Genomic DNA, 16,311 nt, shown 5'->3' with positions numbered 1-16,311 from the left:
AGCTATAATCCCCATGGACTCCCCATGGGAGGCAGCGGGAAGGAGGTTTAGAAGCCAGTCTGGGCTACCCCCTCCCCCACTGGAACATAAGCAAGGCTTGGCACCCCTACCATCTAAGTTCAAGTGAATGTTCACAAAGCAAAGACCAGAGGAAACCAGAAAGAAAGAAAAATATGTGAAAGTCAGAACAGCTTTAAAGACAGGAATGGCACCTTCTCCAGGGAGGACCAGAACTTCACTATTGCCGGTCACGGCCAACTGGGGACCAGGCTCACTTAGCAAGGAAGACACTGGGTGTCCCATTAGGATAACCAAGATCCGTCAGACAGGAGCCCTGATCTGTGGGAACCCGACTCCCACCTCAGTCACCTCCTGGGCTCCGGCAGGGACCTTGGAAGACACAGAGAAATGCTCAGGGAAATGCAAGTCTCCTTTGTGGGAAGAACAGAGGGGGAGGGGAGGATAAAGGAATAGACAGTTCTTTTGCCTAAGATTTATTGTTTAAGAATAAATAATGTGCTCAAGGAAGAATTAGCCCTTCTGGAAACTTCGATGAGATGCAGCCCAGATCCAGCTGTTCACACTGGGCCAGCTGGACTGTGTGTCTGGGAAGGAGAGATGCTGGTGTGTCTGTAGCCACAGACCCCTGTGGGCGATGGTCCTCCAGGGGCAGGTGCTGAAATGTACCCCCAGGGCACGCATGACAATGTCTGAAGACATTTCTGGTTAGGAGAACTCAGGAGGGGTACTCCTGGCAGCTGGAGACCAGAGAGAGCTTAAAACACTTCGGCAACACTCAGGACAGTCCCATGACAGGATTATGCAACCCCACATGTCTGTAGTACATTGGCAGAAAAGTCCTGTTCTAGAAAGGCCTGGGAGTTCCAGGCCACAGTCCCTAACCACGGGTGAAGCGGGCAGGCGGCATCCGAAGTTTCTCTCCCCACAACGCTCCACATCTCCCTCCCACCTGGAAGCTGCCAGGAGCCTGTCTGTGTCGGGAAGGGAGTCAGCAGCCTGCCCCAGCTCAAAATCCTCACTTCGAAGTTCAGTTCTGGCCTTGGCCACCTTGTCCATGAAGGCCTCGGGGAGAACAAAGAGGCGGAGAGCAGCCCCCAGCCTCACGAAGTTTTAAAAAACAGCTTTTTCCGGAGGAAGTTAAAACAGCCAGGAATCTGCTTATAAATCCCCTTCTCAGAAACAGCATTGGCGACCTGCAAAACAGAACCATGGGTGCAGTGTCCTTGACTGAAGCAAGGGCTGAGAAGGGGCCCTAAGGAGGGGGCCACTGAAGGGGCATCTGAAGGTGACTCCACCTCCAGCCTCCTGAGAAGGGCTATAGAACAAACACCTTAACTACTGTAAAAGAATGGGAAATTCGAGTTTTGTTTTGTTTTAGACAGTGTTTCTCTGTGTATCCCTGGCTGTCCTGGAACTCACTCTGTAGACCAGGCTGGCCCTGCCTCTGCCTCTCAAGTGCTGGGATTAAAGAAGTATGCCACCACCGCCTGGTCACGTTTTCTAATACAAAAATTCACAGGTCTAATCAGACTGAGAGGTTGGGGGAGGGCAAAAAAAATGGGGGAAGATAACCCAGAGACCACGTGTGTCCTGCTTGGTCCTGGCTGTCCCTTGCCCTGTAGGATCCCATCTCAGGACCAAAAGTGACCCCTATAGCCCCAGAGTGTGTATTTGAGCAAAGCAGTGGAAACCCTCAGGGTCCACATTGGGAGCAAATGCCCTAAAGGGGGGAGGGGCTGTTATGCCCTGAAAGGGGAGGGACTGTTATGCCCCTCCCTATTCATTCTCACTGAAGCCTGCAGGAAGGGGACACACTAGACAGAATTACAGTGCTTGCTGGTCAAGAGTCAATGTCATGGGGTTGGGAATGTAGCTCCACTGGCTCCCATCGCTGCATGAATTTGGGTGTGTATAACATGTATAATCCCAGCACCCATGAAGTACAGGCAGGAGGATCAAAAGTTCAAGGTCACTGCCCACTACACAGCAAGCTCTAGGCCAGCCTAGGCTACATGAGACCCTATCTAAAAAGAGAGCATTCAGGGGACTGCCTGGGCTCCAGGGAACCAAGCTTTTGCCACTGAGCCAGCCCACCTGGCACTTAAGACAACTCTCATCTGGAACCCGGGTATCTGTCTGTCTGGGTGTCTGCCTCTGTATAGGCAGGGAAGATGGCACTTGGCAAACAGGACCAACGTCACCACCATGGTCACTTTCCTCATTTGAGAGGCAAAGCACTCCCTGGTTCTCTGTTAGGGCCTGTCAGCCTTTGTATCTTGCTAGGGCCTCCTGCCCTGTTCTCCAGGCCCCTCTGTCCTCAGGAAGAAGCACTCACCCTGAGAAGGAGGGACTGCAGGTCTTCAGAGCGAGCCCACTGCTCCAGGACGCCATCCAAGGTCTCGATGTACCAGGAGCCACTCTTCTTGTCCCTCCAGGAGACAAAACCTGCGGGAACAGAAAGGCTGACCTCTGCCTCTGAGCAGAGGGGCACAGTCCTTGGCGAACTGTGCAGGCTGTCGCCAGATCCAGACTGTGCTTCACTGGCGAGCGGCAAGGGTGGCACCATCTCCCTGGCTCCCCACTACCCTTCACCCTCAACGCCACCTGATTGGCTGTGGCTCCCTTTTTCTCAGCATGGAAATCAAGGTTCTGAGAAGCCAGGGGTCTCAAGAAAGTTGAAGGATACACCTTACCACTGTGTGGCAGGCACTGTGCTGAGGGAAGTGCCACCCCCTTCCTAGTGTGCTCTCCGAGACAACCTCAAGTAGGATTACTGCTCTTAATCTGCATGCCAGTCTGAAGAGGGGCCGGGGAAGGGATGAAGGACCTGTTGAGGACCCCACAGGCTGTGTCTGGCAGAAACAACAGCTCAGGGCATAGGTGCCCTGGGCTAGGGGCAGGAGCACAATGAGCTCACCTGGGAAGGTAGAGTAGGACACAAGGATGTCACTGGGGGTGGGCAAACTTGACACGGCATCCAGCTGGTCCAAGGTCCTTGGGCCTTCCTGATATGGGACAGCATCTGTCTCAGAGTCACTGTCGAAGGCTCTGCCTTGAGAGGAAGGGCAGGCCACCTCAAAGCCATGGTCTTTCTGCTCTGCAGGAAGCAAAAGAAAGTCACCCAGCATCACTAAGGTCACTGCAGCACAGGGTGCTTCTACTGGAAAGGGAAAGGCCTGGCCCGGAAGCTTCACATGGGAGCTGTGCCGAAATAGGAAGGAAACAGAAACTGGGTCTGACGGAGGGCGCTTGTTTTGAGACAGGGTCTCACTTATGCAGCCCTGGCTGTCCTGGAACTCACTCTATAGACCATGCTGGCCTCGAACTCACAAGAGATCCACCTGATTCTGCCTCCCAAGTGCTGGGATTAAAGGCATAAATGGTGTTTATGTGTTATTGTGTGTGGAGGTGGGGTATATGCTTGAGTGCAGTTACCTACGATGGCCAGAAGAGGGGGTCGGATGTCCTGGACCTACAGTTACAGGAAGCTGCCCAAAGTGTGTGCAGGGAACAGGAAGCTGCCCAATGTGTGTCCTGGGAACTGAACAGGGTTCTCTGCAACAGCACGCACTCTTAGCCACTGATGTATCTCTCCAGGCCCTGGCCTTGAACTTTGGTCACCCTGCCCTGGCTTCCTATATAGCTGAGATTAGATTACAGGTCTATGCTGACAGGCCCAACCATTTGTATTTTTTAAACTACCCTGATTATTTTATGGTATCCCAAAACAGAGAATCCAAACTATACCAAGGAGCCAGGCACTGTACATGTACAACTCAAGCATTCCTGGGATTAAAGGTGTGGGCCAGAGAGATGGCTCAGCGATTAAGAGCACTGTCTGTTCTTCCAAAGGTCCTGAGTTCAATTCCCAGCAACCACATGATGGCTCACAACCATCTGTAATGAGATCTGATGCCCTGTTCTGGTGTGTCTGATGACGGCTACAGTGTGCTTATATACATAAAACAAATCTTAAAAAAAAAAAAAATTGTTCTGTTCTTCCAGAGGTCCTGAGTTTAATTCTCAGAAATCACATGTTGGCTTACAACCATATATACTGAGATCTGATGCCCTCTTCTGGTGTGCAGGTGTACATACAGATAGAGCACTCATATGCAAATAAATAAATATTGGGGGGGACAACATTTGGGATATAAATAAAATTAATAATAATAATAATAATAATGTATGTACCACCACACCTTAAAAGTCAGAGGTATAAAATAAAGGTATTACCCAAGCATGGCTATTTATAGTCACCTTGTAAGTACAGAAGTTCAAATTTAAGGGTGGTATCTCTTAAAAGTCATTAGGGGATGGAAGGGGAAGTGCAGGTGGTGGCAGCTAGCACAGATACTATCTTGTCACATGAAGCTGCCCACCACATTGAAATTCGACAAGAATTTGACAAGCCCTCACCAGAGCCATGACCACGGCTCTGGATTTTCAACTCCAGATCATGAGGTAATAAACCTCCCTCCTTTATGTATTACCTAGCTTATAGTGTTTGATTATCGAGACAGTAAACAGAGTAAGGCACCAAGCATAAAGCAAAACCTCAAAGTCCTTCACATCTCTAGGGTCTGGGAGTTCCAGGAGTTAAATTCTTTAGTTTCTCCTTGAGGCTCAGTGCACTTTCCCTGGGACAGTAGAAATGGTTCTTAACTAGAAGTCAGAGGTCAGGGGATGGTACCAATACAACTGAAGGGTCATTTTACTCTCTCCTTTGCTGTGTGTGTATGTGTCTTTATGTGTGTCTGTGTGTGTGTGAATGTGAGCACATGTGTGCACACACATGTGTTCATGTCTGGCTCAGACTCAAGAGCTCTGCGCTTTCATGGCAAGCTCCCCTGCCCTGCTGTTTTTACTGAAACTCTAGGACTGAAGCTATCAAGGTCACACAAACCCGTGACATCACTGCAGCCAACCCCTCAGATGGTGCTAGGTCTGTGGTGTATAGTCCTACTGTACATATACCAGTGACGTGCATGGAGAACCCCGTAGATGCAGTGAGAAGCTAAGGTGGGGTCCTTCCCCACCAGCTGTGCTCTCAGCAGGCGAGAGTCCGCTCACCACCACCGCAGGCCTGGACGAAGAACAGCTTGGGCTTCCCTCCCAGGCTGGGGCAGCCGGTCCCATTGAAGATGTTCACAATTTTCTCGATGGACACGGAGTATCCATCTGTGCCATAGACAGCACCCGGGAACTGGAGGTGGCTGGCCTGGAGGACAAGGTACCTTGGTTACAAAAGACACTAGGGGGCTGGAGAGATGGCTTGGTAGTTAAGAGCATTGACTGCTCTTCCAGAGGTCCTGAGTTCAAATCCCAGCAACCACATGGTGGCTCACAACCATCTGTAATGGGATCCAATACTCTCTTCTGGTGTGTCTGACGACAGATACAGTGTACTTATATACATAAAATAAATAAATCTAAAAAACAAAACAAAAAAAAAAGACGCTAGGTAGAAATCCATAGGCCTGTCCCAAAGCTTTGTGTGAGAGGTCCACATTTAGAAGGCCCTAAGCCAGAACACCAGACTAATCAAGATGGAGCAGGCAGGTCAGCATCTAGTCTAAGGGCCTAGACTCACTTAACTATGGGCGCCACGGAGCCTGAGTGCAGGTCAGCTGTGTCTAGACAGTCTGTTCCCATGCCACCAGTGCCAGCATCACCCACAGACGTGTACAAAATGCTGATTCCCAGGCCTCACTTAGCCCTCCATAGTCAGCCTTCTGGTCCTCCATATCCTCTGAAGCAGCTAAACACAGCACAGCATTTATCTTGCTGTTGTTACTGTTGTCATTATTGTGTGTATATGCATATGGATACCCCCATGCATGTTAGAGGTCAGAGAACAATTTGTAGGAGGAGTCAGCTCTCTCCCAACACCACGTGAATTCCAAGTTGTCAGGCTCAGCAGCAAGCTCCTTTACGCGGTGAACCATCTCACTGACCCTCAACTTAGAACATGAAGGATCTGAGACCTGGATAGGCGTAGGGCCTTAGCCACAGTGAATTAGTACACTAGTGGCCAAGCACCAGATGGATCCCAAGGTCCTATGTCCCAGCCGATAGGAAAGGGTCTGGAACATCCTCCAAGGAACACAGCAGACGTGGGGAACCAGGAGAGCCACATTTGGTTTGTGAACCAGGGAGGAGAGCTGTGCAGACAGGTCTTAACTTCCTTCTCCGTCCTGGACAGGACCTCTCCTCCACCTCCCACCCACCAAGGCAACTTCTGAGAGGACCACAGGGCCCTGAAGACACAACAGGAGGGACGAAGGTCTCACCACTTCCCCTCTAAAGCTAGGGGGTCATGGACACAGAAGGGGTAGGGATACCGCAGAGCCTGTCAAGGACCTGGAGGAGAGAGGCCTCCTACCTGGCAGCCATGAGAGAGGATGACCGCCACAAAGCAGTCCAGGGCACGGTGGTCGCGGTGAGCCATCTCCATCAAAGCTGTGACCATCTTCTACAAGGGAAGGCTACAGTTAAGGCAGGGGCACCAGGGGAGATCTGACTTGAAGGATCCAGACAAAGGCCACGACACGGCACTCTGCTCCAGTGCTGAAGCAGGGATGGACACAGTCATTTGGAGGGAAAGGTGCTATGCTTAGTCACTGGCCATTTAACCCCCATAACTCTGTGGGGAAAATCACTCTTGCTTCTAAACTGGAAAACCGAGGCATAGGAGGTCAAGTGGCTGGCATTAAGAAAGCCAGTCCTCAGACCTCCCCCAACCCCCCCAATCTGATGCTTGAACCAGCTGCCATGTCACCTCCACAGTCCTATGGACACAGAGGCTCCTCTGGGGACTGTACCTTGGCAGTCAGGTCCTTCTTCACCTCCACCATGAAGCGCAGCCAGCGGAAGCGGTGCAGAAGCTTCTCACAGTCCACGCTGGAGCCCGTGCGTGTGCTGAGCCCCGAGGAAGGGCAGAAGTTCACATTGTTGATGATGAGGCAGTGGCCACAGGGATCCGAGTCCAGGATGTATGCCTGTGTGATCACAGGTTCCCAGTGTCATCAGGGGGCTCAGTGCACCCTTCAGGAGAGACAGGGACTCCAGATCCCATTTAAGTGGTCAGGTCTGGAGAGCCAGCACACGTGATGGGGTCTTCCTTTCCACTGAGGGGGCAGTGTGGACCCTACCCAACATTCCAGTGAGAAAACCCAAAGGAGCAGCTAGACAAGTGCTAGGTGTGTGCCGCATACCTGAGAGAACTGAATGCCATCTTAGCTGGGGATTGGGAAATCATAACCCCACTAGGTGGCTCCCATACATAAGCCCAGCAAGGCATGATAGCACACACAGTTAATGGCAAAGGTGGGGGGACCTCTGTGTTCAGGCCTAGTCTATGCAGAGACTCTGTCTCAAAGGAATAAAATAACCCCCTCCCCAAAGAAAACGTAAGCCAGGGAAGTTGGGAAGAAGACTGTTGTAAGTTCAAAGTGAATTTGGGGCTTTATATTGGACTCTAGGATATCTTGAGCTAAATAATAAACTTTTGTTTCAAAAATACAAATTTGGGAGGCTGGAGAGATGGTGCAGTAATTAAGAGCACTGGCTGCTCTTGCAGAGGACTTTAGTTCAATTTCCAGTGCCACATGGTGGCTCACAGCCTTCTGTTACTCCAGTTCTAGGAGATGTGACACTCTCTTCTGGGACTGCACACATGGCTGCAGACATACACGTAGGCAGAACACCCATATACATAAAAATAATAACTCCTTAGAAACACCCAACGAAGGCGAGGCAGAGGCAGGTGAAACTGTGAGTTCAAGGCCAGCCTGGTCTACAGAGTGAGTCCCTGGGAAACCAGGGCTACACAAGAGAAACTCTGTCTTGAACCTTCTCCATGTCCCAAAAAAGATAAAACAATCAAACAAAATACCCAACCAATCCAGGCACATTCACCCAGAGGGACTGGCCCAGGGCTCAGCTGAGGGTCAAGTGGTAGGCTCTACCAGGGCAGTCTCATGCCAGGGCCCAGCCTCTGATCTGAGGCAGCTCTCTCCCAGGCTCGGGGCCCTTGAACTTCCTCTTTCTACAGCCAGTTTCAGCCCACGGGTCTGATCACTCTATTTAAATATCCTGCCTAACTTTTCTCCCTAGCACAGGGCTCTGCAGGGTACATCTTGTCCCCTTGTCCCCGGCACACGGGGGCTACAGAGTACATACATAAGGACAGCCCGACTGGCTTGCCCTGGAGTGGACACCCCAGAGGCTGTCACCTTCTTTAGGTTCAAGCTCTGACTTTACAGGGGCAGACGGGTAGACAGGACAGAGTGCTCAGGCTGAGGTCAGGAGCCGTGGAGTGTGGTGACTGAAACCGCACTCTCCAGCCAGGCTAGGGGGGAGAGAGACAAACCCTAATCACGTGAGAACTCACCATATCTGCATGTCCCCTGGTCTTCCCTGGAGCACCTGGGAAAACAGGAGAAAGAAGAAATGTGGGTGTTGACATTCATCTGGGAACAGAGAAACTATGAGGACAGCTCCCACAATAGAGAAATGGGGTCTTTGGGATAGGAGTCACGTGACACCGCCAGTGCAGAGAAGTGTCTAAGAGTCTCCAACAATGTTAAACACAGACTTACAACCTTGAAAGGAGCTGGCCAAGAATATTCACCAAGATCTTATTCAAAAGCCTCAAACTGTGATTCAGCTACTCTGGGGGATATCCTAAAGAGAAGCCAGCTAGTGATACCCACAATGCCCTGGGTAACCCGGAGAGCAAGAGGCTATGTTAAAGCAAACAAGCCAGCCGCTGAAATTCAGAGCACATGATTCCATTGATATGAAATGCCACAGCAGAAAGAAGTAAGGGGAGGCTGGAGAGATGGCTCAGTGGTTTAGAGCACTGACTGCTCTTCCGGAGGTCCTGAGTTCAATTCCCAGCAACCACATGGTGGCTCACAACCATCTATAATGAGATCTGATGCCCTCTAATGGTGTGTCTGAAGACAGCTACAGTGTACTTACATATAATAAATAAATCTTAAAAAAAAAAAAAAGGAATAAGGGAGGTAGAGTAAGTAAGGGAAGGGGGAGAGGTGGCTTAGCAGATAAGAGCACTAGCTGTTCTTGCAGAGGATCCAGGTTCAAATCCCAGCAAACACATCACAGTTCACAGTCCAGTTCCAGGAGATATGGAACCCTACTGTAGCCTCTGTGGGCACCAGGCATGCATACAATACACACACATGTACAACCCTTGGATTAGTATTTCTCCTTAGAACTGTGCTGCGACTAGGAGTAAACATTCATGTCAAAGAGGACGTCAAATCCCTTATGAGGAGCTAGGAGGCTGGCTTGTGGGTAAAGCACTGGACACACAGTTGAGAAGTCTGGATTCCCCAGAACCCACACACAGCTGGATGCAGTACAGAGCACCTGGGATCCCAGCAGTACACTGAGACGGGAGGCAGAGGGAGAGAACCCCGAGAAGCTCACAGGCCAGCCAACCCGACTCAAGTAGTGATGAACAAGAGCGTCTGTCACAAGCAAGGGAGGGCCAACACCTGAGGCTGTGCTCTACCTCCACACATGTGCAATGATGCACCTATGCAGGCGTGCACTTGAGTGCACTTGTGCATACCTGTGCGTGCACATGCTCACAAGCACACACACATACACACACACAGAGAGCTGGCATACTGCATATCCCTACATTCTGTTGCCTTGACATCTTAAGCTGATCATTCCACTTTCCCAGGGCTTTGCTTCCTTGCTGACACGGCTGAATCTAACAGTATCTGCTTTGCAGGACTGCAGGGAGGTAGAAGTATGCTTCGTGCAATATGTAGGTGTGCAGGGCTGAGTCCTGGCAATCAGCTTCCCCACACCTTCTGTCGGGTGTGGGTAATTTCAGACACCCACCAGAACCCAGTGGCAAACCTGGAGCAACAGCCCCTTCTGGAAACACTGAGAGAAACAAGGAGAATACAAATCAGACTCTTTTTGCTTTTCAGGTGAGCTGTCTAAGGTACATCTCCTATAGACTGACCAGAATAGTTCACCCATCTCCTATGAGCATTCATTAAGACAAATACTACTCAGAGTCATGCCCCAAGATCCTCATTGCACGCACCCACAAATAGTTCTCTTGATACTCACAGACATCATGCGCTTTACCAGAACCAGCATCCACTGGCCTGGGTGCTTCTGGTCTGAGAACCTCTGGCCTGAGCTGAGCAGGCCAGAGCTCTTCCGGCCCCAGCACCACTGGGGTGAGGTTTCCCAAGGCAGGCTGTGATTGGTCCAGGTTCACTACTCTCTGCTCCTTTGATTTGAGTCCCATGGGTCCCAGGACCACAGGTACCAGGTGGTCTAGGGTTTTAACAGCCTCTGGATACTGCTTGGCTGCTTGCCGACTGCTTTGCAAGAAGGAAGCCAGGGTGCCCTGGCCTGTATCCTCTAAGCAGGAGATGAAGAGAGGAAGGGCCTGCCTCCCTCGGGTCTCAAGATCTGTGACCAGCTGCCTGGCCTGATCCCGCCGAGACCCAGAGCCTGCCCGCTGTTTGGATAGAAAACCAGACATTCGTTATCCAGAGACATCTATGTGGCTCTCACCCTACATCCTATTTCTCACATAGCTTCTGCCTCCTGAATGCTGGGGTTCCAGGTGTGTGCAGCACCCCTGGAACACTCCTCTCCTTCCAGTCTGCCACTACCAACACTAGGTCAGACACTGCTCTGAGCACACTTAGCTGGAGACGGGAAGAAGACAGAGGTGGCTGGTGCCCCTCCCTGGGCAGTTTAGCTTCTGATCCTCCTTGATATGCCTTCTGGAAGACTAGGGCTTTCCCTTCAAACCACTTTCCTTGATCAGTACGGGCCCCTCCGAAAGTGTTCCTGAGACTACTTTTGTCATTATCTGGTAGTTCACCACATGACTCTATAACCACTTTCTTCTATCCTCCTTCACTGGACCAGGCCAGATTCCAATACAGATGCTGGAGACAGCTTTCTAGGCAATTCCCCGGGGCCTGCCACTCACAGCATCTCAGAAAGAAATATTCCCTCTTCAGACCTGTGGTGAGGCATCAACTGGAGCAAAGATGCTAAAGTGTAATCAAATGTTTGATTGTATCCTTTTGTGTGACCCGTATCAATTTCCTTCTTTTCTGAACTCCTTTATAAAACATGCACTTGATAAAGGCACAGCCAAAAAAGACATGGGTCCTAGTGCTTCCTAAAGTGCTTGGCGTTGGTTACCTCACTTATCCTAGGACAGGATGACCACTGCTGCATTTCACAGCCCAGGAAACTGAGGTTCAAAGACAGCAAGTGACTGATACAGTGAGCCAGTATAAGGCAAAAGTGGGTGTCTAGGACCCTTATACTAGAGAAAGACAAATAATACAAGTACTAACAGGGTGCGGGTTACAAATCGCTTTAGCAAACCACTCCACAAAAGAAGTGTTTGGGTTAAGTGTTTGGGTTCTTCTATTGATTCTTCTGGAGGGTTAAGAGGGCTGGACTGTGGAAGGTTTTAAAAATGGAGTTCCCACACCATGGTTTCCCAGCGCGTGGGTTGCACACGGTGCAAAGCGGGAGAAAAGGGCGGGAGCTCCGTAGTGCCTTCAGGGAACCTCTCCGCGACCTCCCTGTCCCTACGGGCGCCGCGGGAAAAGCGGCGGACACAGGGGGCGGGGCGCACCTGAATATCCTCGATCATGTCTCGCGTGAAGAGCTCTCGACTCAGCAGAGCGTCCCAGAGCTCCGCGACTTGCAGCTCGCTCACCAGACGTACCCTGCATCGCCGCAGGAGCTGCCGGTCCGCCTCGTCCATGGCGAGCGGATCGCTGGACCCGGGGTTCCGTCCGCTTCCGGCCCTCGGGTCCCGCCCCGGCACCCACGCCCCGCCCCCACATAGCTCCTCTGGGGATCCCGCTGCGGCCAGCGGTCGCCGGGTCCACTCGGCTCCGCCCCGCCCCAAGGCCGGTCCCTGGCGCTCACTCCGCTCTACCTCCGCAGCCACCTAAGCTCCCACCGCCTCTCACCGCATAACCAGTCCCCCATCTCCCTCATTCCCCCCACCCCCGTATTTCAGGCCACGCCCCTCCGCCACGCCCTAAGATGTCCGTGCTTCGTCCGGCTCCGTCACTTCGTTCCGCCCGCTAAGGCCTGCCTCTCAAGATAACGCTTCTCCCCCTAAGACCCACCCCTCCTCGCAGACCGGCACTCCGGCCCTACCGGGTCCCTTCGCCCCGCCCCTAGGCCCCACAGGATTTTCCTTTGTCCCCGCCTCCAGGACCCGCCCCCATTTTGCTATTCCATCCCTCCCAAGGCCGGGCACTCGGGCCCCACCCCCAACTCTTTTCCTGACGAGCTATTCCATCACGCCCCTCCCTCGCCCAGTTCTCTGGCCCGCCTCCCGCTCCCTGGCCCCGCCTCTAGCAGCGGCCCTATGGAACATCCCTCCGCCCCTCAGGCGACCCAGGTGACTTTCCCTGCCTCCTTCGCATCCCAGACTCTCCCCAGGACGCCCCTACAGTTCCAGGCGCTGCTGCCTTGCACCCGCTTGCTGTTGTTGTATCTTTTCCCCTCTCGCGGCGATTGCTCGGCCAAAATTCACAGTGACCCTACTAATACAGATACTCAAAGGGTCACCAGAGGAAAGGGAAGGTATCTTGTCTAGACGTCTGTCCTACATCTTTCAAGTCCCTAAAGCCATCCGCTGCGGCTAGTAAAACCTCTCACCTCCTGTTGTTTTTTTCTGGCTGTCGTGCCTCGACGAACTAAGCCCACACAGATTTCCATCTCGCTCTCTTTTTCCTCCTCAGCACCTCTTACAGAGAGAATTGCCTCTGATCGCTCAGTTTTGTACCAGTCATTTCCATAAAAAGTAATCGAACGCGGCTGAAGAGATGGCTCAGCGGTTAAGAGCAACGGCTGCTCTTCCAGAGGTCCTGAGTCAATTCCCAGCAACCACAGGATGGCTCACAACCTTCTGCAATGGAAGCTGATTCCCTCTTTTAGTGTGTGTGAAGACTCATATATACATTAAGTAGATAAACAATTTTTTAAAGAGTAATTGAACATTGTGCTTGCCACTTATGGTGTTGTTCCTGCTAGCCCTATTTTGTTATCCCTGCCAAATTCCTGACAGGGACATAGTTATTCCTTACTGACAGCTGTGGACATGTGTTAGTATTGCCCCAACAGAGAGGCATCTGAGATTCAAACCCAAACTAGAATAGACCCTTAGCCAAGAATCCACCTTGGAATATGTCAAAAGACGATATTGCACTTGCTTCCCGATTTTGGCGTCAGGCAACACTTCGTTCCATAAAATAGGATGCACATTTGCATGAGCTGCTGAGGTGAACTGCACAGACAGGAAATCTGGGGAGAGGAAAAACAAGAAACTCAAAGGGTGTTGTATTAGTTGCTTCAAAGCAAAGGAGATTAGTCACCATAGTGGCTAAAGCTGGCTGGTTTGGGAATTTGGCAGTTATCTCTGTCACCTGGTTTCTCAGATGGTTAAATAACCTAGTTCCGGCTTGGTAAAAATGTGAATTAGGTCTGCTGGGGCTAGTGCAAAGGCTCAATTCAAAACAACCATGTATCGTATAGCACTGGAGCAGCAAAGCCTTAGGCTCGGACCACTCGTAGAGCTGAGATAGAGCACTTGCCTAGCATACATGTGGCCCTCACTTTATTACCCACACTTGCGGGGGTGGGGGGAAAACGGTGACAGACTTTAGCTCATTTTTCGATTATTTTTGATTAAGTTTAACTATTCAAATATTCACTTGTACAAACCAAGGTCTGTGCAGACAGCGATACAGTGCTGAACAAGAAAAAGACTCTACCTAAAGGAGCTCACATTCCTGAAAAAGCCAGAGATGGACGTTCTAGAATAAATGTATAAAAGACAGAGCCGGGCATTGTAGTGCAGGCTTTTAATCCCAGCACCCTTTTGGGAGGCAGAGGCAGGCAGATCTCGTGAGTTTGAGGCTATCCTGGTCCACCTAGCAAGTTCCAGGCCAGTGAGGGTTACACAGTGAGACCCTGTCTCCAAAACAAACAAGGAAAACAGTATGCTAGGTAAGTGAGGAAAAGCAACCAATAACATAAGAACTCACTCAGAACGAGGCATGGAATAGAAAATACATCTCCAAGAGCCCTTGGTCGCGGGCGCAAAAAAAGAAAAAGAAAAAAAAAGAAAAAGTCAGCCTTATTCACCACGCCCTCTTCCCCCAGTTCTTGTCTAAATCCCAATCTAGAACATTCTTGGGTTGACAGAATTTAGAGTCTTGGATTCTAAGCTTGTCTTAGCCCTCTCCGAACTTCAGTATATGGAGAGGTTGAACTAGGAAGAATCCCTAAGGTCGGCTCAAACTCTGACGCTCTAGGATTCTATGAATAGGGTCAAAGTGAACTGGGACCAGCGACTGCGTCCCCGTCCTAGCAACAGTAGCTAGATGTGGGCCACCTTCTGGCAACCAGTGGAAACCCCTCCCGGACTCCCGGAGGTCTTCTTGGTATCCCGTGATGCATAGCGACTCCGCCTCGCTAGAAGACACGCTCTGGCCTCGCTGGTCAAGATCAAGCTTTCAGACCCAGCCGGGAGAGCGCGCTTCGTTCCTATAGCAACGGCGCCCGATCCACGTGCCTACGGTGAACGTCAGGGCCAAATTAGGTTCGCCGAGTGTGCAGCCTAAACCCGGTCCATGCGCGCATTCTAGGCGCGTTGTCTTTAAGTGACACGTGACTGCCCCGGGCCTGGGCCCCGCCTCTTTCCCCTCCCCAGGTGCTCTGGTGTGGACTGGAAGCGCCGGCCCCGGCGGATTCACCGGAGCACGGACGCTGCGGCCGGTAGGGCCGGTGCCCTTTCCCGGTAACTCCTTCCCGGCGTGACGCGCGAACGCGGCGGGGCCCTGCAGGCTGGGGTTCTCCCGTCAGATCCTCCGCGACCTCAGCCCGCGCTGGGCCCGGGGGGACCCGGGAGCCGACTGGAACCGGGGCGGCGGGGGAGGGGGCCGCCTCCCGGAAGGTCGCGACCCGGGCGGGCGCTGGAGTCCAGACTTTGTCCTGGGGAGCTTCAGCCGCCTGTGCCTGGGGACGCCGAGGGCTACCTGTTGGCCAGCGCGTCCCCTGTCCTGTGGCCAACCCCCTGGAGCTGGGGAACGTCAGCCAAAAAAAAAGTCCCCACCTCACCCACTCTGCGGGGCTGACACTTCACCCCCATCCTGCTTGTGGATTCTGCTTAATAAACCCCTTACCCACTTTACTCTACCCCACCCCCGCCCATGAAGATCCTGCTAGGTGCTGGTGTTCAGTCATTCCCTGTCAACCAGAACACAGGTTTTACAATGGTGGTGGACAATCTGTCCCCTCCCCCAATCTGATCCCCAATCTGGGTGAGTTTAGCCACTCAGAACAGGTTGTCTTAAAAGAGAAACTACTGGCTAGCTTGTGGATTTTACTTAACAGTTCTAAACAGTGGTCAACTCTGTCTTTAAAAACTCTCAAGCAGGGTTTATGTTTTGCTCTTGTCAAGATCCACCCCCCTGAGTGAGGTGTCAGCCACTGAACCTTTCTTAACACTGTAAAGTCAAGATAAATGGGACCCATGAAAATAGTGTATGATATAGATCATAGCCCCCTGTGTCAGTGTGTCTGTCCATGCTATCTCCTTATCATCCAGCCGTGATTATTCCAAAACCTACAGTGAGGTCAGCCCTCTCAACTGAGTTGTAGTTAAAACATTTTAAAGCTGTGCCTATTCTTCGAATCTTTTCTCTTTAGATGGAAAACTAAATTCTTTCCTAACCACTCTTTTATTTCCGAAGTTTCCATGGTCAATAACCAAATTGCTAACTGGATTAAAGAACAGCTTCCCATTTTGTTTGAATGAAGGTGATAATAGTAATAATCATAGCAGGCTTCTGAATATTACTGCACTGTTATTTTTTTTAAAGCGTTTTACTTTGATGTTTATTTAGTGCCTGGAAATGCCACAGTGATCCCAGAATGTAATTTAGTACATGATGAATCATGATAAATTTGTAAATTAATTTGACACATTCTCAGCAACTCTGAAGCCAATTATTTTAAGTTTACTATTATGATAGATGAAACCGTGCATTTGAGATGTCATAATCCTGGATATCCTAAATTCTTGGAGTCACACTTTCTTCAGAGCATTTGTTTTCAGTCATTTTAAAAGGACTTTTATAATCTATTATGACTTGTCTTTTTTAATTTATAATAGTTCTTTCGTGTAATATTCAAAAATAGTGATCTGTTGTTGTTAAGATAGGGTCAACTAGA

The 16,311-nt window shown here is 50.9% G+C and overlaps 2 protein-coding genes across 2 annotated transcripts in view; one reads left to right on the top strand and one right to left on the bottom strand.

The window, feature by feature from the left end:
• Positions 1–522: 522 nt before the first annotated feature.
• On the bottom strand, positions 523–11,871 carry CASP9 (caspase 9). Its single transcript, XM_080920676.1, has 9 exons — positions 11,690–11,871; positions 10,144–10,543; positions 8,417–8,451; positions 6,846–7,022; positions 6,407–6,496; positions 5,095–5,242; positions 2,939–3,118; positions 2,357–2,466; positions 523–1,214 (listed from the first exon to the last, which is right to left on the bottom strand). Exons 1-9 carry the CDS (start codon positions 11,819–11,821, stop codon positions 1,122–1,124), a joined length of 1,365 nt encoding a protein of 454 aa, XP_080776802.1. The 5' UTR covers positions 11,822–11,871; the 3' UTR covers positions 523–1,121.
• A 2,912-nt stretch (positions 11,872–14,783) lies between these two features.
• DNAJC16 (DnaJ heat shock protein family (Hsp40) member C16) overlaps positions 14,784–16,311 on the top strand; it is a 30,192-nt gene continuing 28,664 nt past the window's right edge. Inside the window, exon 1 of the mRNA XM_080921762.1 lies at positions 14,784–14,875. The gene's annotated coding sequence lies outside the window, so the exon portion shown is untranslated. The remainder of the gene's footprint in view (positions 14,876–16,311) is intronic.

The sequence above is a fragment of the Micromys minutus genome, assembly GCF_963924665.1.
Source record: "Micromys minutus genome assembly, chromosome: 9".
Taxonomy (NCBI): Eukaryota; Metazoa; Chordata; class Mammalia; order Rodentia; family Muridae; genus Micromys; species Micromys minutus.
The sequence above is the reverse complement of the archived record's forward strand: the minus strand, read 5'-3'. Positions and strand labels throughout refer to the sequence as shown.

Bases quoted from the DNA above. Each gene is read 5' to 3' on its own strand.
- CASP9 (XM_080920676.1), bottom strand. From the start codon at position 11,821: ATGGACGAGGCGGACCGGCAGCTCCTGCGGCGATGCAGGGTACGTCTG. The intron at 10,544-11,689 runs GTGCGCCCCGCC...CTATCCAAACAG, and splicing joins ACATGATCGAGGATATTCAG to CGGGCAGGCTCTGGGTCTCG. The intron at 6,497-6,845 runs GTACAGTCCCCA...CTTCCCTTGTAG, and splicing joins AGAAGGACCTGACTGCCAAG to AAGATGGTCACAGCTTTGAT.